This window comes from Periplaneta americana, chromosome 11, assembly GCF_040183065.1.
Source record: "Periplaneta americana isolate PAMFEO1 chromosome 11, P.americana_PAMFEO1_priV1, whole genome shotgun sequence".
Lineage (NCBI taxonomy): Eukaryota > Metazoa > Arthropoda > Insecta > Blattodea > Blattidae > Periplaneta > Periplaneta americana.
This window is the reverse complement of record NC_091127.1, coordinates 9,828,383-9,850,000: the sequence shown is the minus strand read 5'-3', so window position 1 is coordinate 9,850,000 and position 21,618 is coordinate 9,828,383. Positions and strand designations below refer to the sequence as shown.

The 21,618-nt window shown below is 34.6% G+C and overlaps 1 protein-coding gene across 1 annotated transcript in view; it reads left to right on the top strand.

The window, feature by feature from the left end:
• Hs3st-A (Heparan sulfate 3-O sulfotransferase-A) overlaps positions 1-21,618 on the top strand; it is a 513,711-nt gene that overhangs the window by 420,475 nt on the left and 71,618 nt on the right. The window contains exon 2 of the mRNA XM_069838959.1: positions 10,313-10,418. Coding sequence (XP_069695060.1) covers positions 10,351-10,418 — 68 coding nt within the window. The 5' untranslated portion in view covers positions 10,313-10,350. The remainder of the gene's footprint in view (positions 1-10,312; positions 10,419-21,618) is intronic.

The window sequence follows — 21,618 nt, the reverse complement described above, 5'->3', positions numbered from 1 at the left end:
GCAGAGAAAACTGGACATCTAGCTAGCCGTCTTGGAATGACACACTGAACATATCACAGTCTATATATACAGTCACGAAGCTCAATACGTAGTAAATATGCATCCATAGATAGTTGCTGACCAGTAGGATCGCTAATATCGCCTTATTACAGACAATGCGAAATAGTACCGGCACAGTCTATTGTTCCTATCACCCTCACAACTCAAGCTTCGTGACTGTATGTACTGTGCTAATATCTACCCCATCTTTGCCAACGTTTTCATTAAATTAGAGGCAACAAATTTGAAATAGAGAGTATTAATGCTGTAATTTTTGACGTGAAACGTACAGGCTGTCCACAAATATTTATTCTGATTTTTTCTGACTAATATTTTACTGACCACCTCTGTGGTGTAGGGGTCAGCATGCTGGTCTCTTACGCAGTGGGTTCGATTCTCGGTCGGGTTGAATTTCCTGGTTGAGGTTTTTCAGGGTTTTCCCTCAACCATAAGGCAAATGTCACGAAATTCGAGCCACAACATCCCTGAATATCACCGGCCTCATTCATCACCGAAATCATGTTCATAACAAATCAGTAATACATATACAGTCGCCATCTAGTTCACAACAATAGAACCAGTCTCAACAATAGTACACAGGCCTTCGGATTTCACACAAAAGATTAACTCGCGATATGACCAAAGATGTTGAAGTGAGTATAAATAACAGAGACAAAAAAAATATTTTAACAATGAAACTAACTGAACAAATTGTGTTGCAGGTAAACTTGGGCACTCAAAGTTTTCATACCGATAATTTAAGTGTACTGGTTTCGCCACCAGGAGCTCTGCTGCTGATTCTTAAAAAAATGGCTTCAGTACAGGAAGAAGACTAAAGTGTTCTGTGGCTAGCAGAAACGAAATTTTTCCAGCTACCAGCGACCTAAATACCTTTACTGCGCATGCGTCCTGAGAGTCTCCGTACACACTATCCCACGTGCTAAACGCCTGCTGCTATTCATTTCGACGCGTATGTTGGATTGTGAAAGATTAATTTCAAATATTTGCAATGTTTGGAATCAGGCTTATCCCGACCAACAAAACCTATATCTTATTGTGAAATTGTGAGATGAAGTAGGAGTTCAAATGGATACCAATAAAGGTAAAGGTAGTAGCCCCTTCACATGTCATAAAGGCTCTTGGGGATATAGAGATAGCCCCACGATTTCTTTACCTCTGTACTGGAATGAGGTGGTGTGAAATCGATACCAATAATAAGTAAATTTGTAAATGAATAATTGATGTTTTACAATAAGTGACGATTTTAGAAACGTGGGATAATTATCGGTATGATAATTAATACATATTATTTCTATCAATGTCCTATTAGCATCAGAATGAACTATATGGGATTTAGTGTGATTATTTTATTACGACAGAAGACACTTTTCAGAAAAGTTGAATTATTTATGTGGTTATTTCCGCACTGAAAGTACCAAAATATCTAAGGTACACTCAGGAGATCCTAGAGACCAATACAGTTCTTTCTACCACTTTTACAAATTATTATTTTTTAAGACTTATTTTGAAAAGCAGAGTGAGTTCAGCTACACTGACCGGCAGATACAAACAAGCTTCGATTTTATCACCCTGACTTTCTACCCAGCGACCAGCTAAGCTACGAGCGACGAGCTCGTCTTGTACGTACCCTAACGCAGCATTTTCTTCAAGCTTGTCCACCATCAATATAATTCTAATCAACGCCTGAGGTATATTCCGGCTTGTGGAATGATAAACCCACGCCCGGCTCAGAACTACGGAAAGGGCAAAGAAATTAATGAAGAAATAGAAGAATGGCGTAAATAGATATTATCTATTCGGAATTTCTCATCAGTGTGGTGCGCAAGCGCGACAAATTTGCTACACAGATAGCCCTTTCATAGCATAAGCAGTGTTGCCAACAGTTCGTATAATCCCGCTAGATGGCTTTCGAAACACGCGATTTTCTAACAAATATCTCTAGATTTTAATTTATACTTATTATTCAATAATGATAATAATAATAATAATAATAATAATAATAGTAATAATAATAATAATAATAATAACGGCCAAGATAGAGCATCCAGCCGCCAATGTAACGAATATTGCACACTATTATCATTGCCAATGTGGCGCTATACAGCAATTTTGAACACTTTTAACATAGACGCAACATACTTAAATTCTTATTGCACGATATATATTACCGTTAAAACCCAAAATCCGACAAAACCAATTTTAAAATATAGATAGATAGAAAGCGAAGTTTCGTAAGATTTAGAATCAATGACAGGTTAGGTGTGGTTTGTTTAGGTTTTTTTTTTTAGGCTTTTACCAAACAAAAACCTAAACAAACCAAACCTAACCTGACACTGATTCTAGATTATACGAAAACTCACTTTCTATCTTTATTTGCTTAAACTAGTTTTTACTAGTTGAAACTAATTTTGATGGATTTCGGATTTTAACGATAACATACAGTATATAGCCTAATATGGAATTATCACTACATTAACACATCCATTATTTCACAAAACACACACTGAACGAATTAAATGTAATTATGAAAGCCGCTTATAATGCTAATATGAACTTAATTTCAGAAATTTTAAAGATTAAAAACCGCTAGTATTCCCGCTAAGCGGGATAATGTAATTTTAACCGCGAGACGGTTATCCAAAAAAATCTAGATTTAGCGGGAAAACCGCTAAATTGGCAACACTGAGCATAAGTAGCACCTTTAGATGTCCAAAATAGCTCTCGCCACGTAAATTGCAACAAAACTAGCAAATGACGCATGCGCGCGAGACCGATAGTCTGTTCAAAACTTCTCATTGTTGCACGCATGCACGTCGAATCAGCGACACTGGGATTCTTATAGACAGCGTAAGCAGCACTTGTAATTGTCCATGATAACGCTTACCAACGGTGAAAACTTACAACAAACCCAATAAATCAAGCATGTACACGAGATCTATGAGAATTATGGAGCAGACGACACTAAGAGGAAACCTTTTTCGAGCACAATCCTCGTAGGACCTGCGTGGAATGAACATACAGACCTCTTTTTTAAAATAAGTTGGCTCATTGAGATACGGCAGGGCTCCGAGAAGTAAAAGAAGGCATGCATTACATATGACTTTTAAAGACACGGCGGCGGTACGTGGTGTGAAGTGTGTTCAGAGATTTAAGTGGGAAGTCATTAATTCCCGTTGCACAGAACATCAAACAACTTGTTTGAGGTCTTTCGTTAGGAATTTATAGGAGAGCTGCAGTGAACAAGGTTCATGAATCAGACGCTGCGACATTGAGCGCTAAAGTGCACATTTGCGTATGACCCTGTCACAGCCAATCACGTGTAATCTTGCTTTGATATTTGCAGTGCGGATTATCTGATTTGTGTTCGACAAAGAATTTGTGTAACAGTTTTATTCAGCCACTTGAATTTCTTCAATATTTGAATAATTATAATGTTTTAACCCAAAGAAGTGCATAAGATTTGCTGATCATATGGCGTTATTAGCAAAAGAGGAGGTGAAACTAAGGGATGTGCTACTGGAGCTAAATGACAGCTTCGAGCAGTTTTGGATGAAGATAAATACAAGTGTATATTATAGTGTCTATAGCACATTAGCGTACAGTGTAGAGAATGAAGTTAAATTGAAAAATAATCATAATATGGATATTTAAACACATTTTTCAAAATGGTGGCCGTTCATTTCGATACAGGCTTCAGTTCTAATGTGTGTAATTCCAATTACCAGTTTCGTCCTTCATACTAGTAACTCATGTTGAAATAATTCTGTACCTACTCTGTAAAAGAGTACCTTACGTACTGTAAATTCAATCTTCACTTCTGCTCGATCCAAAAAGATAAAATTACTCAGATATGCTATCTACTGTCCGTCCAAGTGGTTATGTCGCAGGATCGTAGAAAGGGGAGAAATCACGTGACAGTTAATTACTCAACGAGGCCCTTTTATTTAAATTATTTTAAACAGTTGTATGGGTGTAATATTGCGTAGACGTCCAATTCCTAACAGAAATTAATGTTCTCAGAAAAGAGCTAAGACATCCCAGCCACTAGCCTTTACAGAGAAGCGAATAGAAACAGATGGGGAAAACCGGAATGCGACGTAGGCAAATGGACGACAGTACCTGTGCGAAAATGATGCAATATTGAAAGCTCTTTCGTCACTGGAAAACGCGAACATATTTTTGGAACATACTGTTTACTATGACCGAAAGGCTACTATGACTGTATATACTGTCTTGGATCTGTGTGGAGGACGGTTGAACTTCATTAGTAGAGGGGGTGGGAGTGAAGTACATTCAAAAACTCAGGTACAATAAAAATTGAAGTAAAAATAAAATGATGTCCCTGTAGTTACTTACTGTACTCTTTAACAGTAACCTACGAAAAATGATTTTCGTCGTCATAATATACTGAGCAGCTGATTTGAAGACGATTCAAGGGCCTTGAAACATGTTCCCGAAGCAGATGAGATATTGAAACAGTTGGAACACTTGGAACAGTTGGCACTGATGTTGTAAACATATTCTTATGAAACTGTTCCTTTGAAACTGTTATTTTGGAACAGCTTCGTTCATGAAACAGTTACAGTGGAAACCACAGTCTACTATAAACAGTCGCGAAGCTTGAGGAGTTTTTTGCAAATCTTGTGATAAAGCGCTCCAAGCGGTTAGCAACTAGAAACAATAGACTGTCCATGGTCGACTTTGGACTGTGTCGTATTTCTATCGAGTGCTAGCTCGTTGCGTATTTCACATTGATGCTTGTGAAATGTTCGTTATTGGTTGTCATGAAAATGTTAATGGCTAAAATGTAATAATTGGAATAATAATATGGGACAAGGAGGAGACGTTTGTAGTGCTATAAATTGTAGCAACAGTAAGAGAAAGAGGCCAGAGTTATCCTTTGTCCGATTTCCGAAAGATTCAGAAAGGTTCCTGGGTTTCCACAAGAATGCTGCGCAGAAACAAAACTCTTAATTTTGAAGTTCTTTGTGACTGTTAGAATACATTATATCCTTAAATTTCACAATGAAATGTTTCAGTCTAACCGAAAGGACATTAGATACCGGTTAAAGTTCTGTCACTTAGGCTGCTAAATTTCCAGAGAAATAAAGGTTAGGTCTACTTTTTTTTTTCAGAGGATATATTTTTAATTGTAGCTATTATAATTTTGATATTATTTTTATGTGTTATTTTACTAAAGACGTAGAAAAATTAAGTTTGTTTTAATGAAATTTCTTGATCACGTTTTATTTTCAATTCTGGTGGGATTATTATTGCTTACGCCTATTTTTTTCAAAGGATATGTTTTTAATTATAGCTGTTAATTTTGTTGTTATTTTTATTTGTTCTTTACTAGAGACGTAGAAAAAGTCTGTTACAATAAAATTTATTGATCACATTTTATTTCCAATTCTGGTGTGATTATTATTGCTTAACCTCATCCCACTTTGTTAACTACGTAAGCCTACACTACAAGTACCGGTACACGTAAGTTACTCCATTAATTCATATTTCCATTATTATTGTTGTAAAGGGAAATGCAAATTAATATTTATTGGTTTCATAGTTAATTATCGGTATAATCTTGAATGAGTGAAGCGATTATAGTAAATTTCAGTTCGTTTTGCACAAACAAAAATTATATTACTTATTTCTTGCAGGTATCTTCGAGTTTACGGTGGAATTTAATATACTTTATTAAAATAATAAATTAACTTTATGCATTTAATATTTCAATAATGGAAGGAAGGTGTTAATTTTTCCAAAAGAACACGACAACGAAAGTGTAACATATTTTGTCGTCTGCTAGGAGAGAGATCTGCGATGATGAGGCGATAGTAGCGATCCTAGTGGTGGGCAACTACCCATGTTTGCATTTTTACTACATATTGAGCTTCGCGACTGTATATAGTAGACTGTGGTGGAAACTGTTTCTTAAAAAGAACAGTTTATGCCATCTCTACTGTGTTGCCTTGCAGATCCAACGCCATGCAGGATACTCTGTCCAGCTGGGTGACCTTTAGTGACGCGCAAAGGTCGATCGCGTTGATGTCGTCATTACACTAAACAACGCGTTTAACTTAATTATCGTAATCAATGATCGGGGCGTGAGAGAGTGTCGCATCGCTGCCTGTGTATTCAAACCTTGTGCAGTTGTGAAGTAGGCCAAAAACCTGAAGTACGATTACTACCAAGATGCATTGCAAGAGGAACAACACGCTGCTGCATGCAAAGGTGGGGTCGGAAGTTATTTTAATCCGAATTCCGGGAAATGGACTTTAAATACAAACCGAGTTGTAACAGCGTTGTGTTCAAGTGACAGCGCTTCCGGCTGTAAATCCAGCAGATCCAGTTTCGATTCATGAAAGGGAAATTCACACTTGCAAGCAAATCTTCCACCATATTACGTCGAAGCACGTGTCCAAACAGCCTGGCAATGAAGCTGCTCAAATTCAGGTTTTATCTGTATTAGAAGCTTTTGGTTGTGTCCCACAGTTCGTTTCGACAACTAATTTTTTGTACGACCGTTGTTAATTAATGTTCTCTCAGTAATACAGTAGTTCCTTGCAATACAACTATGAAATCTGCATCGACATGGGGAACTATTAATAATGGAATTCCTCAAGGATCAATATTAGGCCCCCTACTTTTTCTAGTGTTTATAAATCGTCGCCTGAATGCAAGAACTAGGTAACTCGAAATTTGCGTTTTTTAGTTACCTCTTTTATAGCATAGCAAAAATCGCACAAAATGTAATCCAGGATCTAGGTAACTGATCGAACGATACCAACGACATCTATTTTCCAATATAACAAATAGGTAAAAGAAAACGAGACATATTCCTTAGTGCAATAAAAAAGTAAATAGGCGATGTCACAAAATATGAAAAATCAAGTTACCTAGTTCTTGGATTCAGGCGACTAAATGATCTTGCCCCCCCCCAATAAAAGATGTAGGTCATACCATATTATTTGCAGATGACACAAGTATAGTAATTACAGCCAATAACTCCAACACATTCCAATTTTCAACAGAGGAAATTCTCTCCAAAATATGTGACTGGTTCTCAGTCAATAAATTAGTATTAAATTGTAACAAAACTAACATAATTCAATTTAAATCCTGTCCAAATTCAACGTAGCAAATTTCTAGCACAATAATTAATAACAGATCCCTATTAGAAACAACAACAACCAAATTTCTTGGCTTAAAAATCGGTAATGTGTTAAATTGGGAAAATCATATTAAATAAATTACACCCAAACTAAATTCAGCTTGTTTTGCTATTAGATCTATGCAAAAGATAGTAAATATCAATACCTTAAAAACAATATACTTTGCATACTTCCACTCGGTAATGAGTTTTGGGATAATATTCTGGGAAAATTCCACAGATAGTAACAATATATTTCTATTACAAAAAAGAGTAATTAGAATAACAGTAGGTGCCAAATCTAGGGAATCGTGTAGGACTATTTTCAAAAAACTACAAATAATGCCCATGGCTTGTCAGTATATCTTTTCATTAATAATCTTCCTCGTATGTAATCGTGAAAACTTTGTAACTAATTCAACAGTTCATAGTATAAATACACGTCAAAAAATGACTTTCATACTCCATCGGCAAGTCTATCGTGCTATCAAAAAGGAGTGCGTTATATGGCAGTAAAAATTTTTAATAGCCTCCCTATCGATATAAAAATGAAACTCAAAACATAAAATTATTTAGGGCCAAATTAAAGAAGTACCTAATTTCTCACGCCTTCTATTCTGTAGGTGAATTCATGACATTCAATAACACTTCATGAAATTGATACTAAAACTTTGTGTTGTACTAGTAGACTATATTGTAAATCTCGTCTGTATATATTTCATCTAGACTGTGACTATAAATTAAGATTTTATAATAGTATTAAGTTGTTTTACTTGTTCCATATTCTAGCTGTAAGAATGTATGAATACCATGGAATGTTAATAACTACAATACAATACAATTCTAGTTCTCACAGGAACAAAGGCCGGCAACAAAAATGTCATGGCGGGCCGGAGTCGTAGTTTGGGCTGTTCTGTTCTCTTGCCAACTCCATTCAAAACGTAATGTCTGAAGAAGGTAACTTGATTTTATCCTAACTTTGAAGATCCTAACCAGGTTTAATTTTCATTATTTCTCTATGCTTACAGATGTTTCATTATGTCTCTGTCGGTCAGTAACCGTTAAATTTCAAGTTATTTATCCCAGTCGTGGCGTTAGAGTATTAAAAAAATCATTGTTACTTTTGCTATGTCTCTTCCTCTTCAACGTAAACTGTGACGTTGCACAGAGGCAGAGATAAAATAAAGGATCTGTACCACGTAACTTATGCTTCATATTTTAGCGATATGTGCTCATATTTGAAAGCGGTAATCGGGCGTGTGCTCAATCTTTGAAGAAAATTATATTATTTAGCATTTTAATCTTATATTTTCCCCATATTTGAACTTGATAACATTCTTCTGTTCTCCATACTGGAGAGACTAATGACTATTAAAGTTATAGGATGAAAATCAAATTGTGGTTTATTTAACGACGCTTGCAACTGCCGAAGTTATATGATATGACCTTTATATGAATCACCGGTGTGCCGGAATTTTGTCCCGCAGGAGTTCTTTTACTTGCCAGTAAATCTACTGACATAAGCCTGTCCCATTTAAGCACAATTAAATGTCATCGACCTGGGCCGGAATCGAAACCGCAACCTCGAGCACAGAAGACCAGCGCTATACCGACTACACTACCGAGGCCGACTTTACAGGATGAATTTGCGATATTGGCCAATAACGTTTCAGAACCGCCTTAAAATCAACCAATCACATTTGTGTTTCTTGATAATACGCTTTGTAACGAAGAGAGTTGCAGACGGCTGTCACACACTGCTTCCGATCCCAGGCGGCTGACTTCTACGACAGGAATATAAAAGTTGATCCCACAGTGTGACAAAATAATGTCCCAATTCCAGTGGAAAATGTGTTGAAAAATAGCTGAACAATTGTTGTATCTGTTCCAATAAATATTTCCATGAAATTGTGTTTTCCTTCTGTAAACGGTCCCACGGAAACTTATTTTGTTACAGTCCTTGTAATTGCACTCGAGTGGCCAAAATTTGTGTAGGCCTAAGCACTTGTTTTAACATTACTAACATGGCGAAAGAAAAAAATAACTTATCTGCCTCCATGAGAATTTTGCTTGTTAGATGATCGTTCACCTCTAATTACGCATGTGGAGGTGAGGTCAGAAGTTGGCTAGTCGTTTTTGACCCTCCATCGGCTATCTCGTCTCGGGTCTAATTCAATTTTGTCGTTATGCGGAGTACAGTTCGAAATATACTTACTTACTTTCTTACTTACTGGCTTTTAAGGAACCCGCAGGTTCATTGCCGCCATCGGTCCCTATCCTGAGCAAGATTAATCCAGTCTCTATCATCATATGCCACCTCCCTTAAATCCATTTTAATAGTATCTTCCCATCTACGTCTCGGCCTCCCCAGAGGTCTTTTCCCCTCTGGCCTCCCAACTAACACTCTATATGCATTTCTGGATTCGCCCATACGTGCTACATGACCTACCCATCTCAAACATCTGGATTTAATGTTCCTAATTATGTCAGGTGAAGGATATAATGCGTGCAGTTCTGTGTTGTGTAACTTTCTCCATTCTCCTGTAACTTCATCCCTTTTAGCCCCAAATATTTTCCTAAGAACCTTATTCTCAAAAACCCTCAATCTCTGTTCCTCTCTCAAAGTGGGAGTCCAAGTTTCACAGCCATACAGAACAACCGGTAATATAACTGTTTTATAAATTCTAACTTTCAGATTTTTTGACAGCAGACTGGATGATAAAAGCTTCTCAACCGAATAATAACAGGCATTTCCCATATTTATTCTGCGTTTAATTTCCTCCCGAGTGTCATTTATATTTGTTACTGTTGCTCAAAGATATTTGAATTTTTCCACCTCTTCGAAGGATAAATCTCCAACTTTTATAGTTCCATTTCGTACAATATTCTGATCACGAGAAATATAGTGTACACAATATTTAGATCTACAGAATTTTCGTGCTGGGCTATCATTATTTTTTTAGTGTTACCGATGTTGTGCAGTATCTATATTAAAACATATTTCATTCATTGTTTAAATCTCGTAAGTCCTAGATCTGTAATCATGTTTGCTAATCCCGCAGATGTTTCGTTGGCTGAACCAAGTTTGTTTGCTTGCAGGAGGAACGAGCCCGGATGAGGAGTGGTATCCGCCACTGATGAGCTACAAGCAGATCGAGCAGGAGCAAGTCTGCGGCTGCGCACTTCCGTTTCCTCTTGATATTCTGTAAGACACAACCTCATTAATCACGCATTGTTACATGGCTTCTGTTTTCAAATTCTCTCGAAAACCAGAGTTCGTGAAGGGTATATACAACGTAGCATCGATAAACACTCCGTCAATACCGAGTTCCCCGGACTTTGCGAATAATGATAAATATACGGCATTGTTAAAGTGACACTTTCTCATTACACACTGAACACAGCAACTACAAAAGTCGTCATTGCTTCACTCGAAGTAAAGCTAAAATTAGCAGTTCCTAATAATACCGCTCATCGAATGCACAAACTAACCGAGGAAAAGGGTAGTTTCCCCTAGTATCTATCTCGAGGCCTAGAGCTTGCTAAGAGATGTTCGTTATGTCGGTAATTTAATAATTAGAAATAGCCTAATAGCATAAACATTAATAAATAGCCTACTTTTTTCATTAAACTTATATTCATGGATAACAAACACGATGTAACTAGGCTGCAAAAGAAATACAGATACGAAATCATATCGTTTTCCGAGAACTTTAGCAAAGATGGCGAGGTGGAAAGCTATTTTCCTGAGATTCGTTTTTTTGTAACATGTAAATACGATTTTTATAACATGTTCATGTTATTATTTAATATGAATTGATTCATATATTTTTATTTTACTACTTTAATAAGACTACACCAAAATAGTGAAACTGCAGTTTATATGGTATTCCACAACCTTCCTTATTATGCTGTCATTGTTACAATCGATATACCTATACGGCCAGCTACGTTTCATATTGTATTAACAAAAATATGTATCAATTTTATTATAAATATAAACATAAAAGTATTATAATAATACATTATGCAACGAGCCTATAATGGTAGTAATTAAGACGCGAGGATGTTTATGAAACGAGCGCAAGCGAGTTTCATAATTTTCATACGAGCGTTTTAATTACCATTATAGGCAAGTTTCATACGACTTTTTATACTCGACCATATTTCTAACTTGAAATTATTCATAAGTATTCATGTTATTGTTATGTGAGTGAGTGCAATAGCCTACCTCATAAATTGTGAGATGTGCGCAGACGCGAAAGTATTGATTTTTTCCGGGAAACGAATGTCGACGACCTTGATATAACCTAGAGAGTAAGATAAAAATTAATCTTGATATAACCTTGAAATTGAATTCGACATTGAAAAACGAGATGACAAATTGAATTTATTTGAATATTAATTACAATTAACGCTAATTATTATAGTAACAGAACATAACCTCCTGCGACAGTATTGGATTTCCAGCCTCCGTGACTTTTCGCTAGTTGTCTTTCGATTGCATATCCGAGAATAATCGAAAACCTGAACTTTAATGAATAGGTGTACTTTAATGACATGCATTAAAGGACTGCTACCAGGTGTATAATTACTACATTTCGGCATGGTCGAGCATAAATACAGATACAGAACTGAAAACTGAATCTAATTGAAACATTTAGCTACACATTTGTCCTTTGCATGAAATAAAACTCTTTAGAAAATTCAAGTCATTTTAGATCATATGTTTGCGTTATACAATTATTTTATTTCAATGCCTTCTGTGTACCTACATTATCTTTATTTCTATTGTTTCCTCGTAACACGATAGTATCAGTCTAGTACATACAGTCACGAAGCTCAATATGTAGGGAATATGCATCCAATGACAATTGAACTTTAGTTGCTAGCCACTAGGATCGCTACTACCGCACAGTTTATTGTTCTCAGTATTCTCAGTTGCTAACGGCTTGGAGCATTGTATCGCGCGAAATGCAAAAAATCACCTCCAGCGCGCTCGTTTCATAATTTTCATACGAGCTTCTTAATTACCATTATAGGCGAGTATCATACGACTTTTTATGCTCGACCATATTTCTAACTTAATATTATTAATTTTCTTTGTATCTGACCTTGACCAATGTCTCGTATGTTGTGAGATGTGCGCTGACGCGAAAGTATTGATTTTTTCCGAGGAACAGATGTCCACATTGACCTTGCTAGGCCATAAGAACCTACAGAGATAACACTGAAATAAAATTAGACATTGAAAAACGAGATGACAAATTGAATTTATTTGAATATTATTTACAATTAACGCTAATTATTATAGTAACAGAACATAACCTTCTGCGACAGTATTGGATTTCCAGCCTCCGTGACTTTTCGCTAATTCTCTTTCGATTGCATATCCGAGAATAATCGATACTTGCGGTTTTATAACGGTAGAAAGCTGACCTGTCATTGGCAGAACAGTTATAACCTGAGTCGTCATTGGCTGAAAGACCTGACCTTTAATGAGTAGGTGTACTTTAATGATATGCATTAAAGGTCTGCTACCAGGTGTATAATTACTACATTTCGGCATGGTCGAGCATAAACATAAATAAATACCTGTTTCATTAAAGTTATATTCATGGGTAACAAATACGATGTACACTAGGCAGCAAAAGAAATGCAGATACGAAATTATATCGTTTTCCGAAAACTTTAGCAAACATGGCGAGGTGGAAAGCTATTTTCCTGAGGTTAGTTTTTTTTTTAAACATTTAAATACGACTTTTATAATATTTTCACGTTATTATTTAATATGAATTGATTTTAAATTATTCATATACTTTTATTTTACAACTTTAATAAGACTACACGAAAATAGTGAAACTGCAGTTTACATGGTATTCCACGGCCTTCCTTATTAGCCATGGATGCTGTCATTGTTACAATCGATATTTATTTATTTATTTATTTATTTATTTATTTATTTATTTATTTATTTATTTATTTATTTATTTATTTATTTATTTATTTATTTATTTATTTATTTATTTATTTATTTATTCATTCATTCATTCATTTATTTATTATTGCTAGTAAGTTTGAAATGAATACAAATTAATAAAAACAATGAAAGATAAACTAGCCCACTCCTGAATGAGTAAGACTCGTGCTCAGGAGGGGATTCCAATACAGACAAAAATAAAATTAAAATTGAGAGTTAATACAGATTATATAGTGTTTAATGCGTTTAAAACCAAACTATAAATCCAACACACAAAATATTTATTATTTTTTTATTAATTTGGAGAGGATTCGTGGTTGAAATATTATTGGAATAAAATTTGTTTAATAATCTGGGACCTTGACTCATGCTATGATAAAAAGCTGCACTGGTTTTACATTTTGGTTCATACAAACGCAGAGAATTCATATTTTTGTTTCTATATTGATGTATAATATACCTTTCAAAGTTAATAAAATATTTTAATAAAACAAAAATACATTTGTTTAATGTTGAAAACTTTGAAGTGTGTAAACAACAATTCAGTTGGATAATCTTTCTGCTGTTTTAAACAAATTATTAATACTTTTTTCTATAATAAAATTAACGGATAAAGGTTGGATTTATAAGTTCCATCCCAATCTATAATACCATACATAAATATATATTGAAATAATGCTAAATAAATTACACGTAAACAGTTAATTGACAAAGTAACATAATGTTTTACGTAATTCATTACAAATATAATGAATACGATTCTTCCATTTTAAATGATTATGAATAATAATACCGAAGTATTTAACCTCATTAACTTCATTAATAACTGAACAATTGCAATTTATATCGGAACAACCAGAATTATGCATTTTAATTTGTAGTATAGATGAAATTGGTTTATTACCTTTATTATTTAAAGAAAATGGGATAGCTATTGTATATATATGGTCAGTTACGTTTCATATTATATTAACAAAAATATGTATCAATTTTATTATAGATATAAACATAAAATTTTATTATAAATACAGATACAGAACTGAAAACCGAATCTATTTGAAACGTTTAGCTACACATTTCTCCTTTGCATAAAATAAAAACTCTTTAGAAAATTCAGGCCATTTTAGATAATATGTTTGTGTAATAAAATTATTTTATTCCAATGCCTTCTGTGTATCTATCTCTATTTCTATTCTTTCCTAAGCAAAGTCCACGAAACATGATAATATCAGTCTAGTATATACAGTCACGAAGCTCAATACGTAGGGAATATGCATCCAATGACAGTTGAACTTCAGTTGCTAGCCACCAGGATCGCTACTACCGCACAGTCTATTGTTCCTAGTATTCTCAGTTGCTAACCGCTTGAAGCATTGTAACGCGCGAAGTGCAAAAAATCACCTCAAGCTTCGTGACTGTATGCACTAGACTGTGGCAATATCTTTCAAATCGATAGCGACTTCGACTCAGCATTTCTTTTGCAGCCAAGTGTACTACAAAAATAAAAAATCTTCAAAGTACTATGTACAGACGTGGACAAATTATTAACAAAATTGACGATTTTTATGATAATTCTGTTTACAAAATTTGACTTTTCAATTTAGACTACAGTTGACAATTTTGCATATTTCCATCATTACAGTAGACAGAAATATGCAAAAATGTCAACTGTAGTTTAAATTGAAGAGTCAAGTTTTGTAAAAATATATAATAAAAATCTTTAATTTAGCTAATAATTTATAAATTAGCAAAAATGTCAACTGCATTGAAGAGCCAAATTCTGTAAAAATATAAAATAAAAATCTTCAGTTTTGCTAATAATTTGGAAATATCCAAAATGTCAACTGTAGTCCAAATTGAAGAATCGAATTTTGTAAAAATATACAATAAAAACCTTCAGTTTTGCTAATAATTTGTAAATATGCAAAAATATTAAATGTAGTCCAAATTGAAGAGTTAAATTTTGAAAAATATACAATACAAATCTTCAATTTGGCTAATTATTTGGAAATACACAAAAATGTCAACTACAGTCTAAATTTAAGAATCATATTTTGTAAAAATATGTAATAAAAATCTTCAATTTAGCTAATAATTTATAAATTAGCAAAAATGTCAACTGCATTGAAGAGCCAAATTTTGTAAAAATATAAAATAAAAATCTTCTGTTTTGCTAATAATTTGGAAATATCCAAAATGTCAACTGTAGTCCAAATTGAAGAATCGAATTTTGTAAAAATATACAATAAAAACCTTCAGTTTTGCTAATAATTTGTAAATATGCAAAAATATCAAATGTAGTCCAAATTGAAGAGTTAAATTTTGAAAAATATACAATACAAATCTTCAATTTGGCTAATTATTTGGAAATACACAAAAATGTCAACTGCAGTCTAAATTTAAGAATCATATTTTGTAAAAATATGTAATAAAAATCTTCAATTTAGCTAATAATTTATAAATTAGCAAAAATGTCAATTGCATTGAAGAGCCAAATTTTGTAAAAATATAAAATAAAAATCTTCTGTTTTGCTAATAATTTGGAAATATCCAAAATGTCAACTGTAGTCCAAATTGAAGAATCGAATTTTGTAAAAATATACAATAAAAACCTTCAGTTTTGCTAATAATTTGTAAATATGCAAAAATATTAAATGTAGTCCAAATTGAAGAGTTAAATTTTGAAAAATATACAATACAAATCTTCAATTTGGCTAATTATTTAGAAATACACAAAAATGTCAACTGTTGTCTAAATTTAAGAATCATATTTTGTAAAAATATATAATAAAAATCTTCAATTTTGCTAATAATTTGTCCACGTCTGTATTATAGTTCACTATACGGCATTCTTTCGCATTCGTGTTACTTCGGGTCCCATAGTCCACTAAACGCTGTGACAAATTTTCTCTTTAACTTTCTACTAACCAATAACTTTCACACAAACTATCCATTATCATTCGCATCCCCACCCGCCCCCTAAATTTTCAAACACTCGCACCTATATCCATTCAGAAATTATTTACATAATGTGTGCAGATCTGACGTCATTTTTTTTTCTCGTCAGGGGTCCATATTGCTTCAAATCTCCCTCTATAACTGTTACTGTTACTGAAATTCGGTTATAATATGGTAATCGCCGACAATCACATTTTGTCGTTTGGGTGTCGATTGTCTACTCAGTGTTACAAGCTGCTTTCTCACGATTATATATAGAGATTATAAGCCTACATTATCTTCTAAACACTTCCCAATCCATATCAGGAGCTCTAAATGCAGTGTCTTGTATTTCTAAACGTTTTCTGCCGCGTTAGTTTTTATAGGTTTCCATTCTGATCACCACAGTATACATGCAAGATACCCATTTTAATTATTTTTATTATTACTATTACTAGCCGTACCCGTGCGCTCCGCTGTACATGTTAGAAATAAATACAAAGTAATTGCATTAAAATAGGACGTTTGATCCAGAGAACATTCGTGTTTGATAGAAGGATAAATCGTTTAATATGTTACTTAATTTAAATTGTATTTAAATAATTAAAATGCGGTCATTTTGGTCCAGAGAGCACTCAGAAATTACTGTAATAACATTATAGCATTATGTCCATCTAGAGAAACTACACTTTCCAATGGTGAAATAATAATTAATCACTTAATTTAGCTTACGATATTACTCCATACAAGCACAGAAACATTCTCTGTAGGCTATGTTTCATAGCTTTCGATTGTTGTTGTCCAAGGCCCCTTATAGACGTAGTCATTTGTTTTCATTTCATTACACCGCCTTAGATGGCATTGTATTTCAATTTTAAAACTCATTTATCTCATTAAATATCAGTCCTATCAAAATTTTACAAGGAATAAAACTTATCAGAAATCATTTTTAAAGAAACTTTTGGTATGTAACATATTTCACAAAAATCAATAATAAGCGAGATATATCGATTTATTTCATTCAGGCCCCTTATAACCCCCCTTTTAAAAAACGTATTTTGAATATCATATAGCCTAAAATATAACTTAATTTATATTCCAATTTTCATATAAATCGGTTTAGCCATTATCGCGTGAAAAGGTAACAAACATCCAGACAGACAGACAGACATATAAACAAAACTTTCAAAAAAGCGATTTTCGGTTTTCAGGGTGGTTAATTATATATATTAGGACCAATTATTTTTGGAAAATCGAAAATTATCAGAAAAATTTCGGCTACAGATTTATTATTAGTATATATTATTATTATTATTATTATTATTATTATTATTATTACTATTGCCCGGCTTCGCTTAAAAGATCGTTTTGACCTAAATTACAATTTCTATATCAGCCTCCAGCTTTTTAATATTATTTTAAAGAAGTCATTTATGTCTTACAACGTTTTGATTCATATGTTGTAGTTTTTAATGTGGGTTTTCGATTGTCCATTTCATGGATGTGATCACAAAAGTTTTTCTTGCAATGCGCCAATTTCACTACAGTAATGGAAGTAGCGTATTTAGGCCTATGATTCCTATTCTTTGCGGATTTGTTCGTTTCTCTTTTCTGTCGGTCTGTGCCCAAAGACTTTATTCCTACGGCTTCTATTTCGTTAATTAATGTACTGGGGAGTGCCTAATATTCAGAACCATACAGGGGGAGAGAAACAGTTGAAAACTTCGTAAAATTTTATCATTGTTACTTTTCTCACTCTCGCCGGTAGCCATTTCCATTTCTTTCAGTAATGTAATTGAGGTACATTGGTTCAAAGAAGTTTTTTTTTTTTTTTTTCCATGAGTGCTAGACGTTTCTCCCCTATTTCGGTCTCAGAGTAAATCGATCTCTTTTCTCCCATTCTTTGGCTGATGTTCTCTCATTCTCTTGGTTTTGAATTTTAGTTCTGCATTTCTTGCGGTATTCGCCTACCTTGCTTCATAGGATGTGCCTTAATATGATTTCTAGTATTCTACAGGGTGTTTCCGAGGTGGTGTTACAAACTTTCAGGGATGACGGCGAAGGGCACATGTATCAATTTGAGATAAGGAACCCTGGTCCGGAAATGACCGAGTCGAAAGTTACAAGCAAAAATAGTTGTGTGGAAATGAAATAATTTTATTCCTGCCTGGAGAGAAATAAAAAATAGGTTGCAGCCCCAAATTACTCTTCAAGGAACGACCACTCATATAAATTGAGGGAAAGAAGACAGAGGACGGACAATGGAAAGTTTTCTATTCTCAATCGTACTATCAGGGTCTGGAATGCTTTACCTGCAGACTTACTAAAGGCTTTACCAACAACCAAAAATGTATTTAAAAATAGGCTTAAGAACTTTACTAATAGACGATAATTATACACAGTATTTAAAGGGTGTAAATGATATTTTGTTATTGAAGTGTTGTATCAGTGAAGAATTATGTTGTGTCAGTGAAGTGTGTTGTGTCAGTGAAACGTGTTCCTGTCAGGGAAGCTTTATAGTTTATAGTGGCAGTGCAAAGTATTTGAACAGTGAAATGTTTTTGAAGTGTTAGTGAAATCAGGATAGAATCAGTGAAACGTGTCGTAGTTCCAGTGCAGTGAGTGAGTTGACAGCGAAATGAGTGTAATGTTGAAAGGTACTTGTGCAGATATGAACATATCATACTCGTGGGTTTTAGTTCGAACTTAGGTTTAAGATACAAATTAGATTTATTTTAAATGTTATTTTAAGTGATCGTGCTTCATTTAATTTAGGATATTCCCTGTTATTATTATTATTATTATTATTATTATTATTATTATTATTATTGTTATTATTGTTGTTAGTATTAATTATTAGTATTATTAATTGTATTTTTAATTAATAAGTTTATTATTGTCATTATTGAGTGTAATTAGTTACCACTGCCATTGGGTATATACCCATTGCAATGTGAATAAATACATACATACACCTTATTTATGTGTATTTATCTGTACATCTTACACATATTGTATTCATCGACGTTGTTTACGTTGTCTACTTACAGTATTCCATTCAGTGCGCTGTCTGAGGGGTGGGGACAGGAAACTACACTAAAGCAATGCAGATAGCGTAATGTGTAACGGACATGGTCGGTCCTGATATGCACGTCTGTAGACAGCAGTGTATGTGTACAAGTTGCAGTGTCCAGTCGATCAGTCCTAGTGAAATGGAGGAGTACACGAGAGCGGAATAAGCAGACCTGATTTTCGAATACGGATGAGCCAATGGGAATAATAGACAAGCTCGCAGATTGTATCGGTACAAGTACCCACGTAGGAGACATCCGGCCCATACCATCTTTCCACGACTGTTCCAAAGTTTAAGAGAAGGAGGGCACGTGTTGCCAAATTACAATTCCATTTCCACACAATTATTTTTGCATATACTTTCGACTCAGTCATTTCCGGACCATGGTTCCTTATCTCAAATTGATACATGTGCCCTTCCCCATCATCCCTGAAAGTTTGTAACACCACCTCGGAAACACCCTGTATAATTTTTCACTGAAGTTAAATATATGTTCAACTCGTTTCTCCACCTCTGTTGATTCCATATACCTGTTTAGTGATAGAGATGGAACTACTAATACTTGCTTACTTACTTACTGCCTTTTAAGGAACCCGGAGGTTCATTGCCGCCCTCACATAAGCCTGCCATCGGTCCCTATCCTGAGCAAGATTAATCCATTCTCTATCATGATATCCCACCTCCCTCAAATCCATTTTAATATTATCTTTCCGTCTACGTCTCGGCCTCCCCAATGGTCTTTTTCCCTCCGGCCTCCCAACTAACACTCTATATGTATTTCTGGATTTTCCGAGGCTTACTGTTAGGTTTAGTAACAAGCTGTTTTTTACGGTGATGGGCTGTTAGCCCTTCACCCAACCCCCAAGCTGGAGGACCACCCCTTATCGGTTGTCCACGACTGCTTATTCAATATATTCGCAGCTACCCTCCATATCTGGAGGCCGTCTCCTCTATCCGCAACCTGAGGACTACTAATACTTTATAATTTTTTTTTTCCGTGTTTTGTCTAGATAGACAGCTCAACATGTCGACTTTTTATAGCGAAGCTTTTATTGAATCATATTCCACAACCGAAATACCTAATTAAAATTCTGTGGGAATATAGGCTAGTATTGTGTGAATACGATTTTCTTTCGTGGAATTGGGGGCCGTGCTTTTACATCTATCCCTGACATTAGATAGGATTCTGATTAATCAAACTCCAGACAAAACACAATCTGCAATCAGGCAAAGTAACAGGTTAATATTTGAATTAATGAATCGATGTGTTATTCTGGTCTGTGGAAGTGAAACTAACAACGCAAGGGAAGGAGTTAAGATGAAACAAATATTTAGTTGGTGAGTGGAACATGGCTATTGTCTGGTGTCAGTAATTAACAGCCAGTTGTGACTTCGATTCTATTGTCATCTCTCCTCCACGTGTATGAACTGCAGTATCCAGGTCAGTGGGAATGTGGGTTAGTTCGCAACTTGGAACACGCGGAGACAAGCCAATACAAGTGAGAAGTGGCGGTGCAATGAACAATGCGAAATTAGTGTTGGCACTTACTTACTTACTTACTGGCTTTAAAGGAACCCGGAGGTTCATTGCTGCCCTCACATAAGCCCGCCATTGGTCCCTATCCTGAGCAAGATTAATCCATTCTCTATCATCATATCCCACCTCCCTCAAATCCATTTTAATATTATCTTCCCATCTACGTCTCGGCCTCCTTAAAGGTCTTTTTCCCTCCGGCCTCCCAACTAACACTATATGCATTTCTGGATTCGCTCATACGTGCTACATGCCCTGCCCATCTCAACGTCTGGATTTAATGTTCCTAATTATGTCAGGTGAAGGATACAATGCTTGCAGTTCTGTGTCGTGTAACTTTCTCCATTCTCCTATAACTTCATCCCTCTTAGCCCCAAATATTTTCCTAAGCACCTTATTCTCAAACACCCTTAACCTATGCTCCTTTCTCAAAGTGAGAGTCCAAGTTTCACAACCATACAGAACAACCGGTAATATAACTGTTTTTTAAATTGTAACTTTCAGATTTTTTGACAGCAGACTGGATGATGAAAGCATCTCAACTGAATAATAACAGGCATTTCCCATATTTATTCTGTGTTTAATTTCCTCCCGAGTACCATTTATATTTGTTACTGTTGCTCCAAGATATTTGAACTTCTCAGTGTTGGCACTGATCGTATTATTATTGTTGTTATTATTATTATTATTATTATTATTATCATTATTATTATTATTATTATTATTATTATTATTATGCTATATTTCGCTATTTTTAACCTAACTTTGCTTCTGTATCCCACATGCGTTTCAATTCAACCGACTCATATTTCGTTACTTTTAACCTAACTTTGCTTCGGTGTTCCACATGCTTTGCACTTCAATCATCCAATATTTTTCTC